General features: G+C 34.5%; 1 protein-coding gene across 1 annotated transcript in view; it reads left to right on the top strand.

Annotated features, from left to right (window-relative positions):
* LOC122803806 (extracellular calcium-sensing receptor-like) overlaps nt 1-19,435 on the top strand; it is a 284,562-nt gene that overhangs the window by 99,583 nt on the left and 165,544 nt on the right. Inside the window, exon 3 of the mRNA XM_044073491.1 lies at nt 10,860-11,690. Within this exon, the coding sequence (XP_043929426.1) occupies nt 10,860-11,690 (831 nt within the window). The remainder of the gene's footprint in view (nt 1-10,859; nt 11,691-19,435) is intronic.

Genomic DNA, 19,435 nt, shown 5'->3' with positions numbered 1-19,435 from the left:
AAAATAAAGGATATAGTATGGACCAGAGAAATGTATTTTGTAACAGTAGATGTAGTGAGTTTATACACCAACATTTCTCATAATTTTGGTCTTGAAGCTATATTGTATTTTTTAGGTGAGAGTTCTAAAACACAGTACATATTAGAATTGATAGAGTTTTGTTTAACACATAATATATTTGAATTTAATGGTATTTTATATAAGCAGAAGATTGGAACAGCAATGGGGGCGGCTTTCGCCCCAGTTTATGCAAATTTATTTATGGGTTTAGTTGAAAATATGTATATTTATAGACATGAATTTTTTAGAAAATATGTGGTGAAATATTATCGATTTATTGATGATTTGATTTTTGTTTGTGAAGGTGGAGAAAGTTTGTCATCTGAATTTATAGAGTATTTGAATGTTAATAATTATGGTATCAAGTTTGATGACATTCACAAAGGAAGTCAAGTCAATTATTTAGACATAACATTAAGAGGGATAATAAAGCAGGAAATTCAGACTAGTATACATAGAAAGTTTAATCAAATAAATTGGAAAATGTTTGGTAACAGCTGTCATCCTAGTCACACCTTGGCAGCTATTCCTTATGGGGAGCTACTTAGGATAAAAAGGCTTAGTAGTAATAGCAAACAAGCACAGGAAGAAGCACATAAAGTAGCCTCTATATTTATTGCTAGGGGGTATCAACAACAAGATGTACAAGAAAGTTTTGATAAAATATATGGTAATGATAGAACAAACAAACATATCAAATTTGATAATAGACATACAAATATAACATATAAGAAGGGTAAACAAGATAAAGAAAAAATATTTTTTGTTACTAGATATACAATTTTTTCTCATATATTGAATGGGCTGGTAAAACAGTACTGGAGACAAGTAAAGGAAGAAATTGAGTCACTAACAAATGTGGATTTGATAATATCTTATAAAAGGGGAAGAAATCTTCAAGATTTTTTAGTGCATAGCATATACAAAAAACCAAGGGATAACATATTGGTTAATATTAATATGGTGGGAACTATACCTTGTGGAAAATGTTCTATTTGTCAGTATATTGTTACTAAAGTAGATAAGATAAAAGGAAAAAGTTTTGATACTAGAGGTACATATTCTTGTTTGAGCAGAGGAGTAATTTATGTTATTTTTTGTTCATGTAGAAAATATTATATAGGTGAGACTAAAAGAACATTGGCAGAAAGAATAAAAGAGCATGTGAGAGATGTCAATAATAATGAAATTATGAGTCCTATAGCAGAACATTTTAATGATAAACATCAAGGAGACATAAAATGCATGAAGGTTACAGTGTTGGAACACATACCAATGCAATATGGTAATGCAAAATTACAAAAAAATATGTTGAGACATAAAGAATCTGTGTTAATAATGAAATATAACACATTATTTCCTTGTGGATTAAACAAGGAATGCAATTGGCAAAGTTTCATTTAGTTTTTTAGCTTTAATGGATGAATGTTTTTTTAATTGATTAATTGTTTGATTGAATGATTTGAATGTTATATATGGATATAAAAAGAGCTTGTTTTAACAGATGAATTTTTACTCTGTAAAGGCTGTGGCCGGGGCACTAGAGAAATTTGTATTGCGGAATAAATTTTATTCAGGAAAGTAGAGCTGTTATTCACTGATTTCTTTTCTTTGGTGGTTTACATTTATCGTGTGTTCTATAGTAGTTGTATTTGAATTATTTTAATCTGTTTGGGTGGAGAAGTGAGTTAAAATCATCAGACATTATTTCTGGAAAAGAATAATGATCTTTATCTGAAGAGCTTTGCTTATGGCAATTACTCTATGAAATAAAATATCAAACATGTTCTGGCTGGTTAAAATGGTAATAGCTGTCTGCAGACTGAATGGCGAGTTGAGAATTTATCAAAAGTCCCATTCAGCAGGTGAGTAGGAAAGATATTGAGCATTTACTTTGCAAAACTGAAAAAAATTACAGGATCTCTGGAATAAAGTAGAATGTGTTCTTTTGAAAGATGATTCTAAATCTTAATAATATATCTCCAAAAGAAAAAGGTCATGATGATAATAATAACAATAATAATAATAATAATGATAGAAGAGGGCATACCTGTACAAATTTCTTAAATACAAGAGTGTTTTGAGGTCTAGATTTTTCAAGTCTTTAATATCTGCATTAATAAAAAAAGGAGATAAAATAATCATGAGTCAATGCACACAAGTAATTTTATTGAGTAACTCTGTTAAGATCTTAGAGGATATAATTAAGGACATGATTCGTTAGAGAATTTAAGAAAAAGAAAATAACTGTCCTTTCATAATTTGGTTTTCAAGACAGTCTCTCACTAGTAAGCCAATATGGATATTAGACATTAATTATGTTAAATTTAGAAAGCAAAACTGCAATGCCCAGGCAAGAAGCCACACAAAAGACCAAAATGCCATTTCTTTCACATAAGTTTATTAAATTTTAAAAAGTAGATTTAGCGCTTTCATCGCTTTGCTGGAGACTTCATCAGAATAAACACTCATTCAACTGACAAGATTTATGATTGGGTGAACAATAAAATAATTAAATATCTCAATCACACAATAAAATATTTAAAGAAACACTGCAGTGAAAAAATGCTGCCATAAAACAGTTTGTAAATATGCTCAGTAAGAACAGTATTTACTTATTTATTTATATGACATTTGTTGACCAAGAACGTCCGACTGGGTTGGGAACCCATTTTCAAGGAAGGCCCGGGAAGAAAAGCTCCATAAAGTATAACAATGAAAATACAAATAAAAGCAAAAAATAGAATAGCATTTTACAAAGATGAAAAATAATTATACAACAATAAAAAGATCTTACCAAATTTATATGCAGTAATAATTACAGTTCAAAGGAAGTGTAGTTTACATATTATGGGTGGTTTTAAAGACATAAGGCAGCAAGAATATTGCATTCCATGAACAGAAATGTATTAAATGTTCTAAAAGTCACATTGATGTTAAAATGCAGGTCAGAATGAAACCACAAAAATGTGGGTCTATATTAGATCACCGAACACTTAAAAAAGCAAATGGTGATTAATTGAACCTATGTATGTGAAAGCTTACAATTTCGAGCTGTCAGAACAGCAATTTTTTTCCTAGGGAAAAAAATCACTGTTCCAACAAAAAAAAAAAACTTTAAGTATTACATTAAGTGGGGGGCTTTGCCCCCCACACCCCCTACTTAAATATATCAACTCCAAGACCGCACTACAGTGCCAAAAATGGCAAAATAATGAAGCAGCCAACCAAATTCTTTCCCAGGGAAAGAATTCGCTTAAAAGCTGCTTCGATATTTTGCCATTTCAGGCTTTTGAGTTCGACCAAGACTGCATCTTCAGTCTTCTAATAGGGAACCAAAAATGTACATGAAAATACACAAATAAAAATATAATAAAAATATGCTAAAACCTTTTGTTGCCATTTTGTAAATTTATTTATGAACTACTTAAAAAAACACATCAGGAAACCCACAAAGAAACCTTTAGGTAAGGAATTAGTATTTCAATGCTCTTAATCATTTAATCCAGGGGTTATGCGTGCATTTAACCGCAGCTGCCAAATAGGAAGATGGGCACTAATGCTCTGTACAGACATACCATTACTTGTAAGGAAGCAAACTTTAAGTTTTGGGTTCTTGAAAAGGTTACACCTCATGATAGTGGAGGTGAATGGGAGGCTAAACTGGAATACTGCAAAATTATTTGGCAGCTGCAGTTAAATGTCTGCCAAACCCCTGGATTAAATGACCATCTATGCTTAATCCCTGCCCATAAATTAAGAGGAGTGAAATACTAATTTCATACCTAAAGGTTTCTTTATGTGTTTCCTGGTGTGTTTTTTAAAGTAATTCATAAATAAATTATGGGCAGTTGTATGTAATTTGCAAATAGCAATTAATTTGATTTCTGCTATCAGACTCTTTATCAACATACATAACTCAGAGTGAAATATAATGAATACAAAATAAGAGCTATACAAATTCCCCAATAGAGAGTTAGAAAGGAATGTCTTCCTGCCCCTATTCTTTCATAATTCTTTGAAAATCCCTTATTGGCTACACTTGCCAATTACAATATAGACTTTTTTGGAAGTTTGAATTTGAGGAAAAGAGCAAGATCCTTAAAAGTCATGCATCACAACTACATTAGAGAATATACTTATAAAATGAAGCTAATCATGTTATAAATCACTGATGAAGCAGCTTTGAAGCTGTGAAAACCCTAACCAGGATTTTATCTTCTGTGGAATAAAATCTTATGGTCGATTTGTCTGTAGTCTGGTACCTTCTTCTTTTTTGTAATAAATAACTCTTTTTAGAAGATAATATATACCCAAACTATGCGGGGCGCTATTAGTTCTTGATGGCTACATTTATAATTTAGAGAAACGTACTAAAACTAGGAACTACTGGTGTTATATAAAGAAATTAAATGAAAAGTGTAGGGGTTGAGCAGTTGCAGCTTGTGTTACATCTGGAAAGGAAGTCTTGAATTCTGTCATCATCATTCAGGTGATCCGACTGAAGTGGAAAAGTACACCATTTTTCATGACCTTAAAGAAAGAGCTATGCTGTCTCGAGACTCTCCTTGCTTAATAGTTGATGATGCCATGGCTTCCTCAGCTTTGGAACATGCAGCTACACTTCCTAGCCGATGAGCATTGCTACAACAAGTAAGGAGAGCTCGACTGAAGTGTGCTGGAATAGGTTCACGTAATGATTTAACTCTAGTAAACTTAAATGTGGAAGATTTCCCTTTGAAGGCAGGTAGCTTTATTCAAAGAAGGATGTCCGATGTCAGTACTGATAATGTTGTGGTTGTCTTTAGTACAAAGAAGAACTTAGAGGACTTAGCTGGTTCTGACATATGGTTGATGGATGGAACTTATTTTGTTAGAGGAACTGCTTGTCAGTAGCTCTGTACTATTCATGGAATGGTAAAGTAAGGAGCATATAATAAAACTGTGCCATTAGTGTTTTGCTTAATGACTAAAAAATCATTAAAGTCATATACTTTTCTGTGGCACTGCCTGTTTAGTTTGCTGGATGTCCAAGGGTTACGTTGTGATGTTAGCTATATCTTATGTGATTTTGAAGTAGCTACAGTTAAACGTATAAGAATGAATGTTACTAATGTTCAGTGTAAGGGTTGCTTTTTCCATTTCTGGAGAAATATTTGGAGAAAGGTTCAGACATTGGGTCTCGGTTCATTGTACAACTCCAGTTAAACATTTCAAAAGTCAGTAAAAAAATTAGCTGCACTAGCGTTTCTTCCAGAAAAGGATGTCATTAGTACATTTACTGGATTAAAAGAAGTGTTTCCAAGTGAAGGGAAAGAGCTACTTAATTTTTTCTCTGAATGGTATGTTTTGGGGAAACTGGGGGCATTTTCAACTAGATCAGTTTAGATTTCCACCTTTATTCCCAATTCAGTTTTGGAACATCTTGGTTTTGAATGATTTATTCTTGCCAAGGACCCAGAAATCTGTTGAGGCATGGCATCACCGATTTAAATGTTTAACAGGGAAACATGTCTCTGACTTATATACAGTGATGTGTGGTATTGTCAGAGAACAAAACAGGGTAGACGAGTTAGTTGTATGAATGAGTGCTTCTTGTCTACCTTCCCCTAAGAAACAGGCTCTTTTACGGTGAGAGAAACAATTTTAAAACTATATTTTCTTGAAAAGACAATTACGCATCCTTGGAGTATGTCACGGCTATTGCTAGTTTATTGAAAATGTAAAGAAAACTCTGGCATTTATTTGGGAGATTTACCACTTGGTGTTACTTTCTATTTGATTTGATGTTACACTGAAATAGTTGTTGGGAAATGGGCACGGTGTTTAAGTGTTTGGATATATTCACTGGGGAATTACCTACTGGATTCGCCTACGTACATTTCGATGTTGTGAATTTCGGTTATCTGAACTCTTGCTTTAGTGTGTTTTCTGTTAAGTGTGCTCGGCAAAGTAAATTTTGAGTTAGTGCAAAGTCGATGTAAAGCAGTAGACCTATATATATAGATGTGTATATATATATATATATATATATATATATATATATATATCACCAAAACTTATTTAGCCGAGACTAAACTGCCGAAAAATCACTTATCCGAAAAAACACTTTACCAAAACTCAAAACACTGAAGCAACAGTAAACGAACATGATTGTAACATATACACTAAACACTTACCATTCTTGACATTTTGCAGTTGGGCAAGCCCCGCTGCATCCCCCATGTGGGGGGCTGCACCCCTCACCCCCCCTGTATATTTTATATATGAACTCCGAGATCACACTACATCGTGGAAAAGGTAAGATCTGGAACTGGTAGCATACTGCCTTGTTCAGTGTTCTGTGGTTCAGCAGTTTGTAGTTTCATGGAAATGTTGTTTTGGCAGTGTGGACTCATTCTTTTCAGTTTCAGTGAACTGTAAATTTGGTGTACAGAAGTAGACCCATATAAATATATATATGTATATGGGTCTACTTCAGTAGACCGAAAGTTCACTAACCTGACTTTCAGATAACCGAGACGAAAAGGCCAATAACAGCAGAACACTGATATCCTGGAACACCGACTTCCCACTTCAGGTAAGTAAGCGCTTGGCCACCTGTTGAAATTTGCCCCTTACCCCCGCAGTAGTGCGATCTCGGAGTTGGTATATTTAGTTAAGGGGTGTGGGGGGCAAAGCCTCTTCACATGGGTGGGTTTACTTTCCTTTGGTTTTACTATTTTTTCTGGATGACCAAGAGGTTACTTACCTGGAATGGGAAGTCTGTGTTATGAGATGTTGGTGTTCTGCGGTTGTCGGTCTTTTAGTCTCGGCTATCTGAAAGTCGGGTAAATTAACTTTTGCTCTACTTAAGTAGACCCAGATATATATATATATATATATATATATATATATACACACATACATATGGATCTACGTTTTTAAATCGAAAGTACGGTTCATCGAACTGTGCTTCCTCGAACTTACTTCCTCGAAAGTGCATTCCATTGAAAATGCACTTTCATGGAATAAAAAAACAAAAACTAACTAAAAAAGTAAAATAACACACTAAACAGTGTTATGCAGCCCCACTTTAATATTCTCACACCGAGATTGTACTACAGTGGGGAAAAGGGAATATTCCCTTACCCCCACTATACTACAATCTCAGCAAAACTTTCCTTAATTGTACATCAACAGTATACGTTGATGTACAACTAGGGTAACATGCAAACTGCATGTTTTCCTTTTTATTTGTTTACTTTAGCGAAAGTGCATGTTCGACAAAATGCACTTTCGCTAAAGTAATTTTGACAAAGTACGGTTCGATGAACCGTACTGTCGATAAAATAAATAAGACCCATATATATATATATATATATATATATATATATATATATATATATATAAATTGTGTTACAAGGTTTTATCAGGACTTTGATATATATTAATATGGTTTGATGTCGACTGTTAAGCAGTTTTGTATAAACTGTTTACACATGTTAAGCTAAATATCAAAATATTTACAGAGAATATTTGAGGTCTGCCAGGTAAAAATATTGAATTGATTAATCAAATTGATAATTTGTTCAGAAACTGTTAAATTACCTAACTCTTTTCCCAAACTTTGAAATGGAAGTTTGAACTCTGTCAGCTGTAGATACATAAAAACTGCAATATCATCAACAAGTGGAATAGATTAATCTAGGCTCCAGGGTAACCTATTATGTAAAAACAGTTTTGCACCAATAAACACATCTTTCCACTTAACAATTACACAATTAAACAATAAAATTTCAATGCTCAGGAAGTTATTTCCTTATAAAGACTCTACGGTCTTTCAAAAAACATTTAATGTTAGCAGTGTCATTTATACCAGGTTTTTTGTCTGAATTTAATCTAATTTGGCATAAAGCCTCCTTTTGTTCAAGATTTGTTTTGAAATTATATGACTACAAGAGCCTTATGCACTAGAATAAAGGAACATTATTACAATATTAGAAAACAAGACAAGAAAAATGCTTTCTACAAGCACACTATCACCTGTCTGATGTACAAATTTTTTTTGTTTTCTGTGCTGGAGCAAGGAAGTCATAATTTTAGGGGTGGCAATTTCAAAACAAATCTTGAACAAAAGGAGGCTTTATGGCAAATTAGATTAAATTCAGACAAAAAAAATGGTATAAATGATGCTGTTAACATTAAATGATTTTTGAAAGATAATAGAGTCTATATAAGAAAATAACTTCCTGAGCTTTGAAATTATATTGATTAATTGTGTAACTGTTTAAATGGAAAGATGTGTTTATTGGTGCAGAGGCATTTCAAAACTGTTTTTAAATGTGATGTGAAAAATGTATATTTTATTCTAAAGAAGTCTGGTTACGAAAGCGTGGATTAAAAGTTTTTATTATGCTAACATTGTGTGGATTTTATTCTGTTCTTCTGCATCTTTCAGTCCAGTTTGTTGGTTCTTGTGGTTTTCCAGGAGTATTTTTTCATAACCTATTATGTATTGTATGTGCCATAAGAAAAATCAAATTGCAGAAAATATGCCACTGGTTACCATAAGTGAAAAAAATCTTTTATTCCAACATTGTTTTAACAAATTATGGAAACTATGTGAAAAGCTATATATATATTTTCTCAGAATATAAAGTTACAATTAGAATACAAATGATGTCTTTCTTATTATGAAAAAGATAAAAAGCTATTGAGTCACCATTATTTCTCTACCTTTGTATTGCTGGTTATTAGATATTAATTTTAAGTGCAGGCATTATACATTTCAAAACTATGTGCAGATGTCACTTATAGTTGTTTAAATACATATTATTCAGTAACAAAGTGCATAGCATTTCACAAAGCAAGATAATAAATTATTTGAAACCCTGTCAACATGGTGAGAAGGTACAGGAAGATCTGGTAAATGTATTGTTAGATTAAAAAATATTCACTACTTTTAAGAGAGAATTTTCTCTGGAAGTATTTCAACAGTATCCGTAGGAAAAAATGTTATAATAAATATGAATTGATGAGATATTTTCTCTGTTACAAATGGAAAGATGTTAACAGTGTAAGGATATTTCAGAAGATGTCCTTATTAAGAATGCCATTATTAAAACAAGCTTATTGTCTGATCTGATATAATGCACTTATTTTTTATTTTTATTGACATTTTGGGTATAATATTTTTATAAGTTCATAGGTGTATACTAGCCTAACAACAACTAGGGCCTTTATAAGCCTAGCTATGCAATCTACCCCATCATGTCTTTATGTATCATGGGAATTTATTAGGAGGGGTTATGTAAGTTAGGAAATTACTAGAAGTTATATTGGGGGTATGTTAGTTTGGGCATTACTGTCTGCCTCTATCAGAGACATGGGGTGCAAGACCCAGCTTGAATTTCTGATATTCCATTAAAATGACTTCCTAATCTTGTCTTAGATTCATAGGTTAGTACTAGGCTAACTGTTCTTGTGGGTCATTTTAAATCCAGCTAATTATCCCATTTGAGAATCAAACCCTGCACTTTGTGTCTCTAAGGTAAACACCTTAACCATTATGCCCACCCTCATGCTTTAGTTGTTGGTACAATAAAAATATTAAACCTGCAAAAGTGTATTCTTTAGCTCAGTGGTACCATATGTTTTGTGGAATAACTAGGCCGTGACATTGCTATGGTTATTTCATATGGTCTTCCATTCCCATGTATAATCTGCTGTCTGTTAACACTCACTCATAGGATGGTGTAACTTACAAAGCAGAATATGAGAGTGATTCTCATAACAGATTGGATCCATAAGGTATTATGTGGCAGCAGGGTTTTGTTATATTTAACCCATACTTAGTCTCACACAAGGAGAAGCAGAATCATTTATCAATGTGTGTCTGTATGGCACACTTCTTCACACACTCATAACATCGAGCCGAGACCACCATAAGTACAGAACACTGACTGGTCAGAACACCGACATGTAACTAACAGTGAGTAACCTGTTGGCCAACCCACAAGCACAATACAAGGGAAGCAAACAAAATATACCCATGTGGGGGGCTTCACTCCCCACTCCGCCCCAACTAAATATACCAACTCCGAGATCACACTACCATGGAGGTAAGGGGCAAAGGTCAACATGCTTGCCAAGCAGTTACTTACCATCAGTTACACATCAGTGTTCTGAGCAGTCAGTGTTTTGTACTGTCGGTGTTTTTGGTTCAGTCTTATGGAAGTCAGGCAAGTGGAACTTCAGTTATATGAAGGGGACCCTGTGAAACATATTCTGAAAGCCTTTCACTGCATTTTCTTTATTTTAATCAAAAATCATGAAGCAGTTGTTTTATCAGCTGTATTAATTTGACTTACTTCCTGAAGTTCTCTGGTAAGTATAACCTGTACCAAGATCCTTTGATTTTGAAAGTTGTATATATAGTTATGGAATGTGGAGGCAAAGTACTTCACAAAGGGTTAATGTTTTTTTTTTTTTTAATTTAGGGGTTCTTTCAGGGATATAGGTTTGAATAACTGGGAGTTGGACAGTTTGACTTGAGGCTAACAGTGGAGCCTCTTCATCCTTTGCTATTGATGATGCTGGCATATTTATCAATTTATGTAACAATTAATATGACCATTTTAAAACACTGCTGCATTGGGAAGTTACAGTTATACATAGAAACAATTTGTTCATTAAAATGTATCCATTATTTAGAATGTGCTAACAATGATATTATAATATTATAATAAATGTGTAGTGTAGTGTTATCATAAATTATATCCATCCATTCTAAAACAGGTTTGAAATATTTCTTTTAGATAAGTCATGAAGCAACTGTTATGACTTTAAGTGATAAAAATCAGTTCCCATCTTTTCTCAGAACAGTTCCAATGGATCTCTTCCAGTCTATTTGTATAGCCCACTTAGTTCTATATTTTGGTTGGACATGGGTCGGACTTCTGTCTGACAGCAGTGACTATGGCCTACAAGGCAGCCTTCAAGTAAAAGAAGAACTTCTCAAAGGAGGAGCTTGCATTGCTTTTTTTGAAACAATACCTGCAGTGTACTCTGAAAAGAAGACTCATCTTATAAGTGAAACAATTAAGAAATCTTCTGCTAATGTGATAGTGATCTTTGCCAATGATTTTGACCTCTACTCTTTCATGGAGGTGACTGTACAGAACAATGTGATGGGAAAAGTCTGGGTAGCCAGTGATGGCTGGTCTGAGCCTTATCTGTTTTCTAAAAATGAGTTTTTGAGAACATTACAAGGAACGCTTGGCATTCTGGTTAGAAGAGGAGATGTTCTGGGATTCAAGGAATACATTTATAATCTTAATCCCTATAAGAATCCAGATGATATATTTCTGAAAAACTTTTGGGAACTTGTTTTTAACTGTAAGTTGCAGATCCCAGATAAATCAAATAAGACCTTGACCAAAGAATTAAATTTCTGTGTAGGAAATGAAACACTACAGGGCATGAAGCTGGATTTTTTTGAACTCACTGAATTAAGAAATACATATAATGTCTATAATGCCATATATGCTTTTGCGCATGCATTACATGACATGATTTCATGCAGACATGGAGAAGGGCCATTTGATAATGGCTCATGTGCATTAAAACATGATTTCCAGCCATGGCAGGTAAGAATTCAGCATCATGAAAATATGAGCATAGTTTTGTGTTATAATGTGATGCTATAATTTTGTAGAATAAATAAATCAGCAGTTTTCTGTAACATAATATGTTTTAGAAGAAAAAAATGCAATTTTTCTCTGCTGTTGTGTCTTTACTAAGTTTTGTATAATATGTATAAAGAGCCATAGCCATAAGTATAAATTAATTTCTTTATCTGGTATAGTACAACCTTAACTACAAGTCATTCTGTCACTTTGTAAGCCATGGTAATACATTTCAGTAAAAGTGTATGGACCATGTCTGTCATACTTTCCCAAAACAATAAAAACCTAGAGATAACGTTTAGTCAGTGGATCAAAAGAAAATTAAGTAAGTACCACTGTGATGAACACAGTTCACTGAAACACTTCACCAAATACATACAAAATCACACAAAAATACTTTTATGGTAGTCTAGAATCTATTCCCTTCTTCCATGTAAGAGGAGATCCTCTCTGTCCCCTCAGTAATATAACCATCTCCAAAATTAACACATTTTGGGGAATGACATATTTCCTTGATGTGGCAGTTTCAGAAAAACATATATTTGTTGAGTTATAATCAGAAAACTCCACATTGCTAAACTACAGCCTAGTGTCTGCTGACGACTGCCACACTAAATGTGGTATATGTAGTATTCTGTGGCTATATGTAGCACCTATCGCCTATACATTTAATGCTGCATGATCATGTAATTAAAATGTTCCTGAGGTGCTAATATCTAGCAACCCTGCTAGGAAAGCCTTTTCAATATGCACACTACACCCATGAACTTAATACAACCTGTAAAGAAATCTTTCTTTCTTGAACCACAACTGCTACATAGAGCATATCACATTGCTTCATTCATGACAAATCTGCTCTTCTAACAGATGCATATAATCCGTTCTGAAAAAAAAATATCAAGACTTATTTTATATTCCAAAGTATGCCAGGATCAGGTATTTAAAAAAATAAATCGAACTGAAGGCATTATGCAAACACTAATGAACAGTGGAGCACAAATAAAGTGTCATGACCAGCTTCAGACCAGAAATCTAAAAGAATTAAATTAAAATCTGTTTTATACTGCTGAACTGCCTTTTAAATAACCTTGCAAACATAAAGTGGTACTCAGGAACTAGAATTAAATAAATGGTATGTCTCTTTTCAGAATTTCAAGAATATTAGATTCAGATATTTAAGGACATATTCTTGTAATTTTGAGAAGAGAAATACCATTTATTTTGTTCTATTTCTTCTAATCTACACGCTAGGAGAAAATCGTGAAGTTATGCCAGAAAGAATTAACTGTTAGAATTGCTCATCTGCAGTATTATTGCTCAGTCAATAAAGAAATATACATTTAGAATTAGGTTCTTTATTTCATAAATCTGGCTCCAGTAGGCTTTGTACTTGTCTTTATCTCCAGCTGGGAAACTAATAATGCAACTGAACATTATATATAAAGTATGATATGTCTGTGACACCAGGGAAATACTGCCAGTCCAGCTATCTGGAATTGTGTAAATAATTGTATGTCACTTGAAAATATTAATATGATTTGTACAGAGATGTGACACTGCCAGTCCAGCTGTCTGGAATTTTGTAAATAATATGTCATTTGTGAATAGTGATATGATTCATATGCTTGTCTTACAAATATACTAGAACTGTATGTTATGTACTGAGCTTCAAGAATGTAACCACAGTGTACCCTACTGGGAAAGAACAGAAATGTATGTAAACTATATAAGAAATGTATGTAAATTATATACCTGGTAGAATCTGGAACATACAGAGTTAACTTCAAAACTTCAAGAAAATAAGTTGAAAAGTAAAGTGTTTTACGATTTGCTACAGGAGGTTAGTTAATGCAGTAAGGAGACAGGATGTCTAGAGCTAGAACTTTTTCCTGTTGTCATGGAACAAAAATAATTAATAGGTTTCAAAGTAAAGTGTTTTTATTGCTCTGTGACTTCCTAGCAGCTGCACATCTGAAAGATAAGTATTTGTGATACAGAGATGTTGGTATCTGTTTAGCCTCGGAAATGAAGTCAGGTGACAAAGAGTGATGTCATCCAAGTTAACCCAGCAGTAATGTTGACTATTAATTTAAGAACTCTCTCAGAGACAGACTTTGCATTTTGTATTTGTCTTTGGTCTTGAAAACATCCTCTTATCAGCACTTGGCTTGCTAATAGTAAGTAATCAGGGTACAGTAATCTCTTAGATATAGATAAGAATATAGTAAAGATTAGTTTAGATGTTTTCTGTATTTATTTGAGACAGTCCTGCAATGTTGTTTTAAAATATTTCCTGTGATTCTGAACTCTGTAGTCACTGTGTTGAATTGAGTATTGTCTTGTTTTTTTTTATTATTTATTATAAAATATATTTAAACATTTTAATTGTGGCTGGTTTGTTTAGAGATATTTAAGCTCTTAGAGTACTTTCATATGTATTTGGTGACACTGTATAAGCCACTCCAGCAGCCTTAGTCTTGGTCACACTTACCATTTGGATAATAGTAACATTACTCAGTAGGATTGGCACCCTTTGGTGTGGGCCTTATAGTAGCTGATATGTAAGGGTAGCTGGTGGCAGCTGGTACTACCTTATAGCCTGGGCAGAAAGGGTCATAGTTAGCAAACCTGTGCCAGCCTTTCCCAGGTGTGTGTGTGTGTGTGTGTGTGTGTGTGTGTGTGTGTGTGTGTGTGTGTGTGTGAGTGCGTGTTTGTACATCAATCAAATCTCAAAGTGTGTGCATGTGTCAGCTACTTGGGCAGGGACACAAAGCCCCGGTTGGACAGAGAGGGTGATGGAGGTCTTAGCTTAGCCACATGGCTGAGATCTTAACCCTATAGCTGTGCCATTGGGGAGTCTTATTGGGGATCTGGAGAAAGAGGCAGAAACCAGCCCCAGACTGAATGTGATCTCTGTGTGCTCTTAAGGGAAATTGTACTTTACTGCATGTGTACTTGTCATCTTCCCAGTGTGTACATCCCTCACTGGTGCTAGTGATGAGGATTGAGGCTTCCTGATTACTGGGCCAGTGCAGGGGTGTCACAAAGCCCATATAGTTTTAGGAAAGGCAGCTGTACTCAACAGGAAGGAGGCAGTGATGAAAAGAAAGAATATAATGCTGAGTAGGATTTAATGTCAGGGAAGACATTGGTAGTCTAGGCACATGACATTCTGCTATATGAAAAGAGCTGTTATTGTAGGAATGGTAATCCCACTGAGTTACATAACTGGTAATTATCAGAATCTGTGAAGTACAGAAAAAGAAGTTAAGTGGAGTTATTTATGCATTTTATAATAGTAAACGCCAGTTGTGCTTTATATGAGTAGATGTTTTTTTCTTATCTTAGGTACTAAGATTGGTAGACTGACCATCCATTACTGATCACTAATGGAAGACTTGGAGTTAGGGACTGGGAGTTACCTCGTCAATATCAATATGCAGTAAATGTGGATCTGGGCTGTTGAACCAAAGACTGGTGATAGACAGCATTCTAGCACTGTAAAGGACACTTTGTTGTATTAGATAAACTGTAAGAAAAGCACTGCATGAGCATTACAAGAACACTGTTTACATGTTGTTTACATGTTTGCAAGTGAGTGTGTGTGTGTGTGTGTGTGTGTGTGTGTGTGTGTGTGTGTGTGTGTGTGTGTGTGTGTGTGTGTGTATGTGTGAGTGTGTGTGTGTGTGTGTGTGCATGTGTGTGTGCTCTCACAAAGCCTGCACTTTAACCCTTTACATTTCCTTCCAAACTTTTTGACTTAAAATTTTTCAAAATGTAGCATACATACAAACTCAAATAACAATGTCTTTTGGCTTTTCCCAGTTAGGGGTCACCACAGCAGATCACCAGTCCACAGAATGATTGGCAGTGGTGTTTATGCGGTGTCAAGTTGCCAGCCCAGCACCCATCCTTCACAGAAGGTACACACATGCACAAACACACACACCTACCTGCATGTCTTTTAAAACTCATTCAACCACAGGAAGGACATGCAGACTCCACACAGAAGGCACTCCAGCCGAGAATCAAAGTGGAGAATTTCTTGCTGTGAGGCAACAATGCTAACTGCTGCAGTGCCACAGCCAATTATACATGCAAGCTCAAATACAGGTAATAAAAATGGCATGTTATAGAAAACAAACACTAGGGACATACTTCTCAGCTGTCCAGATTTTCAGAGAATGTCCAGATTTTTTACTCATATTTGTGATCTGTTCCTCATATAATTCATGGTTTTCAGGCAAATCATTGTGGATTGAAGTCACTAAATAATGACAGACATTAGAATTTCAGATATCGTGTCCTTCAGAAAATGCATGCTAATGCAAAATTTGTTATTCTGTCAACTTTCTATGTTTACTAGAGCAATATTTAAAATCTGTCCATGGTTTGGGTCTTTGACCCCCCCTGCCCATTATTTTTGACTTCATCCAGATTTCTTGATCTAAGAGGTTGAGAGGTGTTAGTAGAAATATATTTTATATTTCAACAAGGTGATAAATTGCAAAATGACATAGTTCAAGAAGTTATAAAAACAACCTATGAAAAACAGTTAAATAATAATGCACTTTGAAAAATAACTAATACAGAAACCAAATTTGACCTTGTAATTCCTTCATAACATGGACTTTTAGTTCTTCAGAGCAAATCTCCATCTCTGTCTGCAAAGTAAATCAACACAGTTTATATTCAATCTTTAAGGCTATGTTCTCTGCACCAGACTAGTTCTACTCCAGTAAGAGAATTATATTTATCTAAAACACCTTTTTTAACCTCTTTCAGGGAAGAAGGTAGTATTCTTAGGAAGCCATGTGTGTAGTTATATTAACAGTTTCTTTCTTTCATACATCCTTGTGCATTACATTCCCATTTCTTCTTGTTAACCAGAAACGGAACACATTTAAAAGGTAGTAAATTCAAGTAATAGTTTTATGTAAAATTAATTATTAATAGTTTGTGCTTGCATATATTACTGGAAACCCAGGAGCAGGAAATAATCTCAGATTTACTTAATGTACTTCAGCTTCCCACAGCTACAGGGTGCATCTTCATGAAACTTATTTTTCAAAATGTGCAGTTTTTGTATTCAGAAAAATTAAATTATAAATGGCATATCATACTAAATAAAGAAGCTTAATGCTTTATTGTACCCATTTATTAATTTACTCTGTTGTGGAGTTGCCTGTTTTTTTTTAAGCATGGCAGCCCCTTTTTAATTGTATGGATGTTCCCTGAACAGAGTACTGTTTAAAATCTTTATCTCAAAACTTCATACAGCCTAGAGTACTTGATTAAGTACTAATACACACATACATTAAAATGAATTTCATTTAGCTGAAGTTAGTTTTAATGAAAGCACATTATACAACATGGACTACCTCTGATATTCAAGACTTTTTTAATTGTCAGTAATCAGAAAGCATGTATCACAGATATCTTTTTGTAAAAATAATTTTCGTTTGCATTTGGTTTAAGCTCTAGCTTGCTGCTTAATAACTGACTTTGTGTGTCTGCTCTCCATATCCTGAAGAACAGTATCTCATACTGTACATTGAGTCTTCCTCAAACCATGGGAAAGACTGCTCCATACATAAAAATAGCCTCCCAAACGTGTGCACAAACACACATAAACACAAAGACCAATATCTAATTTAATGCACTCCTTTTTGCTGATGTTCCAAAAATGATTGCACATATTTAGTGATTATTATTCTTTTTTGCACACTTTTTATAAATAATTAACATTTACAGTGCAAATTTTTGATCTGTTTAAGATAGAATTCCCCTGTAACATCAGGGCTGCATTTCTGTGCCATTTGGAATAAGTATGTTTCTACCTTTGTGTGGGCATTTGAGTCTTAGAAAAAAATCTCATCGTTATGGATCCCTTTTAAGTAATTCCATTAAAATTATATGTCTTCCTGTAGGACATTCAAATGCAGGACTTAGCCAGGTTTGTAATTTTACTACATCCACTAAGTGCAGGATATATACCTTAAACAGTCTTACAGCCAGCACTTTTGTAGCTATACTGGTGGTGCTGCTGCGGTAGTGCTGTTGCCTCACAGTAACACGTTGTCCCGTTTGATTCTCAGCTAGACCGTCTTCTGTCTGGAGACATGCATAAATGGGCATACCTTCGTTGAAGGTTGTGTGTCAGGGCTGGCAACTCGGCATGTAAAAATCTACTGCCAATCATTAGCGGACCGGAGTTCCGGTGTGGCAACCCCTAACCGGGAAAAGCCAAAAGACACAACAACAATGACTTTTTAAAATGTCTCATACAGTACAGGAAAATATTCATTTTCCCAGAAATACTATAAATACAAAAGTTTAGAAAGACATGGCAAATTTTTAGCAGTCCAATGAGCAGAAATTAAAAACATGGCTACATTTATTCTGTACTGCATTTTAAGATCAAGTCTCAACCTTCTTTTTATTAAAGAAAGAGTGGAGGTGTAATAGATCCAGTAGCAAGTGCCTCTAAGTTAACTGCAATACTTTGTTTTACTGAAGTATTCAACTGTATAGGCTTTGTTAATTCCATCAAATTTAAAGTATTTATTTTAAGGTAATTATTATATAATTCTTTGGTATTTTTTGGTGACCACAGTTTTCAGTGATTTGAAAAAAAACACAAATAAAATAAAAGAATAAATAAATAATTATGTAGTCTTATAATCCAGCCACTTTATCTGCAAAGATTTTAGTCAGTGTAGTACATTTCAAGGAGAAAGTATCATGCACTAAAACATACTGACCACTCTTTTGGGTGTTTATTTTACCATTCCCCACTTTTACCCTGCACTTAGCCAGTTTTCAACATGTAGGGGCATAAATCATGGGATCATAGGATGTTACTAGGCTAATTGCCCGAGGGCCCTTATAAGCCTAGCCAAGTTCTGTCCTTGTTTCCACAATTAGCACCTATTGCCACTGTCCAGGCGAGACAAAGGTGGAATCCCTGGGGTGAATTTATGGTTGCCCATCCAATCATCTAGACTGTGCTTGAAGAGGGACAAAGAGTTGCGCTGCTTGACATGAATTGGGAGTCTGTTCTACAGGTGTGTTAACCTTTGAGAGACAAACCTGTCCCTCCAGCAGGTTCTATTAATGTCATATACCAGGTTACGGTCTTTATAGCGAGTAATCTGTGACCCATTGGACTTATGGGTATGCAGCATTTCCAAACAAGCTGAGTCAGAGATTGCCTTATACACAAGGCACAGATCGCCTCTGAGTAGTCTGTATGAAATGGAGTAAAGTGACAGTGATTTCAGCTGATATACATAGGACAGATGCTGAATACCTTGAATTCTCCTTGTGAGGAACTTCTGTGGTCTCTTCAATTGCTGTAGGTGCCTGGGAAGGTACATACCAAAAGGGGTGTTGTACTTAATTATTTGCCTAATCAGGGAAGATTACAGAGAGGTTATAACTTCTTTTTTCCTGGAGGCAATGCCCTTACTTATGAGATCAGCAATACAGAATGCCCTTCTTATGACTGGGGAGACATAGTGATTAAAGTTTAAGGTTGCTGCTATCAACCTGTGTGCCCAAGTCCCTTACCACTAAGTGCCCACTTATGGTGTTTCTATTGATGTGGTAGTTAGGAGGAACATTGCTCTTATCAAAAAGGATGATAATAATTTTTTTTGCATTGAGTTTAAGGCTGTGACTTTGGCACCAATCAGTTGTTTGCA

Source organism: Protopterus annectens, chromosome 6.part0, assembly GCF_019279795.1.
Source record: "Protopterus annectens isolate FY-2018-M chromosome 6.part0, PAN1.0, whole genome shotgun sequence".
Classification (NCBI taxonomy): Eukaryota; Metazoa; Chordata; order Ceratodontiformes; family Protopteridae; genus Protopterus; species Protopterus annectens.
This window is presented reverse-complemented; position numbering and strand designations above follow the sequence as displayed.